Source organism: Calidris pugnax, unplaced genomic scaffold (genome assembly GCF_001431845.1).
Source record: "Calidris pugnax isolate Ruff unplaced genomic scaffold, ASM143184v1 scaffold273, whole genome shotgun sequence".
Taxonomy (NCBI): Eukaryota; Metazoa; Chordata; class Aves; order Charadriiformes; family Scolopacidae; genus Calidris; species Calidris pugnax.
In genome coordinates, this window is record NW_015094508.1 from 1,082,329 (window position 1) to 1,085,234 (window position 2,906).

Here is a 2,906-nt window from a genome sequence, read left to right on the forward strand (position 1 = left end):
AATCAAGAGGGAAAAATATCAAGAATAAATCAGGTGTTTTCTAATGATGCTGAATGTCCAGGAGTAATCATGACCTTCCACAAACGTATTGTGCATTCACAGTTCTCACTGGTTTCAGCAAGTCTGAAAATCAGGCTTCTTCTTCTTCACCCTAATATGGATTTAGACACTTTAGTTTAATAGCTTTGCTAGTAATAGTTTTGCTATTAAATAATTAATAGCTCTGCTATTAAACTGCATAGCAAAAGGCTAATGAATTTTGAGGGAGAAAAAGAAGGGATTGGCTACATATCTTCAGTGATACTGAACTGTGTATCAGTACCAAGATCTTGTTCACACTTGCTTGTCATGCAGGTGTTTAAAGCAAAGATTCTTGAGGATTAAAAAGCTGGCATCTTTTAGAGTTGTTGTCTGTCATCCATGGTTATTTTATGAAGACATTGGATATATTTCCTCATAACGTGGAGGTGACAAATTACCACTGGCGTAGTCTTCCAGGAGTTCTTCTGGCTCATCAGAACTATCCTCTGACCTGAAAACAGGAAGAGGAGCAGGTGCAAAAAGAATTTAGCAAACACAAATCACGCAAGTAACCTGCATGCTGCATCCTGTCAGCCTTACCTGGGCAAAGCACTGCCTGACTCCTTGAGAAAATGCTACAAGATGAAGCTTTACTGCGAATCAACTGACTGTCTGCTGTGTTCCTTTTGCGAAGTATAAAAATGTCAGGAGGTGACATTTGTTTTCACACTGCCTATGCCTGTCACACGTTGCTGAGAATATCAGACAGCAGTTTTTCAGACACTTTTGATAAATGAACTAAAAGTGACTTCTGTTCTAGGAAGGATATAATTCTGTGTAATTCCTATACTTAGAATTTTTTTCCTTAGAGGAAAGAACTACATAAAATTATTCCGTGTCTGATTAAAGCAGTTTTGTACTGCTCTGTTACATCACTAATTTTGTTTATGCCCCCAGACTAGGAAAAGAGTAAGGGCTGTAAGGTTGCCTCAGTGGGAGAGGAGCGTGTTGTGACCAGGCGTAATCAGGAGAGAGAGCATCTGGTACCAAACTAATTCCTGCATTGTTGTAAAAATGCTGTTTGTGCGCTGACTAGTGTGTTATGATTGTGTTTGAGTGGAAGCCTCTGGCTTTACATACAATAACGTTCTGGCTGACAGTCTAAAGTTAGTAAGATAAGCATAAAGAAAAAAAAACGGGCAGGAGCATATATACTAATGTCTTCAAAAATAACAAGAGATTTAATAGACTGAAAATTGAAAGGGATTCCTAAGTGAATTTAATTTGGATAAAAATGTTTTCCAGAGAAAGTATATCTCCATAGTCTTTACTCAAGAAATAGCCCTAACAAAGAAAAAGAAAAGAAGTCTGAAGAAGGATAACACCCTGGACTAGCTTTTGTTTCCTTTGAAACCACATACAGCACCTAAAACACTCAGAAGCCTGTGTCCGAACACACTAAGGCATTTCAGAAGAGGTACCTCTGATTCCTGGCATGCTCTGCAGGATAAGTAGAGTAGCTCTCGTCTCCGCTAAAAGCCGGGTTATCCAGGGTGTAGGCAGGGCAGAAGTGAGCAGAGGCCGGGGTGGGCATCGGCGAGGCGCTGGAGGAGACGGTCCCGCAGCAGCTGAGGACGGGGTGAAGGTAGCCAGGACCCACAGCCATGCCCTCCTGGGCCGGGTAGCGCGGAGGGATGTACTGCACCACTGTGGCGCCGTGAAAAGTTATCGGCTGGTTAATGCCGGTGAAGACAAAGGACTGTCCACTCGCAGTCTGGTCGAGGTCTGAGGTACTTTCCTCTCTCTCTTTGCAGGACTTGCATGCCAGCATGTGAAATTTACAGACAGCGATCAGAATAAACGTCACCCCCACAGACAGCAGAATAGGCCCTAGTAGCTGAGTCCATTCCAGGTGAGTAATGCCGTCGTATTTTATCCACCCCATCACGGTGAAAGTGATCCCCACCAGCCCCAAAAACACACCTGAAAAGAGCAAAGTGGCGCCGGCTTTATCCCCATCTGACACCAGGACATCGGATCTGTTTGGCTGACAAGGAGTGACAGAAAAGACGTTCAAGGAGAAATCTTCTACACTGTTGTTGTTCTGCTCCATTACTGTGTATTAACGTACCCTCTGCCTCAAGAGGAAGGGGGCTTGTCGGGGACTCGGCAGAGCATTTAAAGTCGAAGGTTCAGGTTAGTTATACAAGAACTTTGTGCGTGTATGGTTAACAGAGTGCATCATGTGAAAGAATAAACTTTGCTTAGAAGAATAAAGGTCTGGGAAGCGAAGCCTGAAGCGATCACTAAAGACTTCTTGGATTACCACCATCACTTCCGAAATGGCTTCACCCTCGCATGCCTGCTTATCTCTTTGTTTATCCCCCTCTTTAATTTGGCACCCGCTGATACTTCCTCGCTGTGCCCATGCCAGATGGGGGAGAAAGGAAGCTGCAGCCACCACAGCTTTTCCTAGGCTCCCTGCCAGCTGATGCATCCGACATATGGACAGCATACGTTCAGTGCACAGCAGTGTGGTGACTCTTCCTCTCCTTGGGCCACCACTCCAGCAGCCCGGACCTGGGGGAAAACACGTGGCCGTTGCTGGGACCGCCTGGCAGCGCTCCGAAGGGTGGCATTTATAGCCACGCCTGCACCCCTGTTGCAGCTCATTCTGCAGTCGAGAGCTTCCGTGGTTTAAAAAAAATATCAAAGTAGGCTTTCTGATACTTTGCCAAGGGGGTGGGTGGGAGGGTAAGCGGCAACAGGGTGGTGAGTGCTGAACAGCCTGGGAGAGCTGCTGGGTGTGGGAGAAAAGTTATTTCAAGCCAGCCGAAGCTTTCCAGCTGTCTGAAGGTAGCATAATTGCTCTGTAATTTCCCCTT

The 2,906-nt window shown here is 45.4% G+C and overlaps 1 protein-coding gene across 1 annotated transcript; it reads right to left on the reverse strand.

The window, feature by feature from the left end:
• Window positions 1-271: 271 nt before the first annotated feature.
• TMEM174 (transmembrane protein 174) lies at window positions 272-2,137 on the reverse strand. The gene is made up of 2 exons (XM_014964884.1): window positions 1,503-2,137; window positions 272-532 (listed from the first exon to the last, which is right to left on the reverse strand). Exons 1-2 carry the CDS (start codon window positions 2,132-2,134, stop codon window positions 430-432), a joined length of 735 nt encoding a protein of 244 aa, XP_014820370.1. The 5' UTR covers window positions 2,135-2,137; the 3' UTR covers window positions 272-429.
• Between the last annotated feature and the right edge of the window lie 769 nt (window positions 2,138-2,906).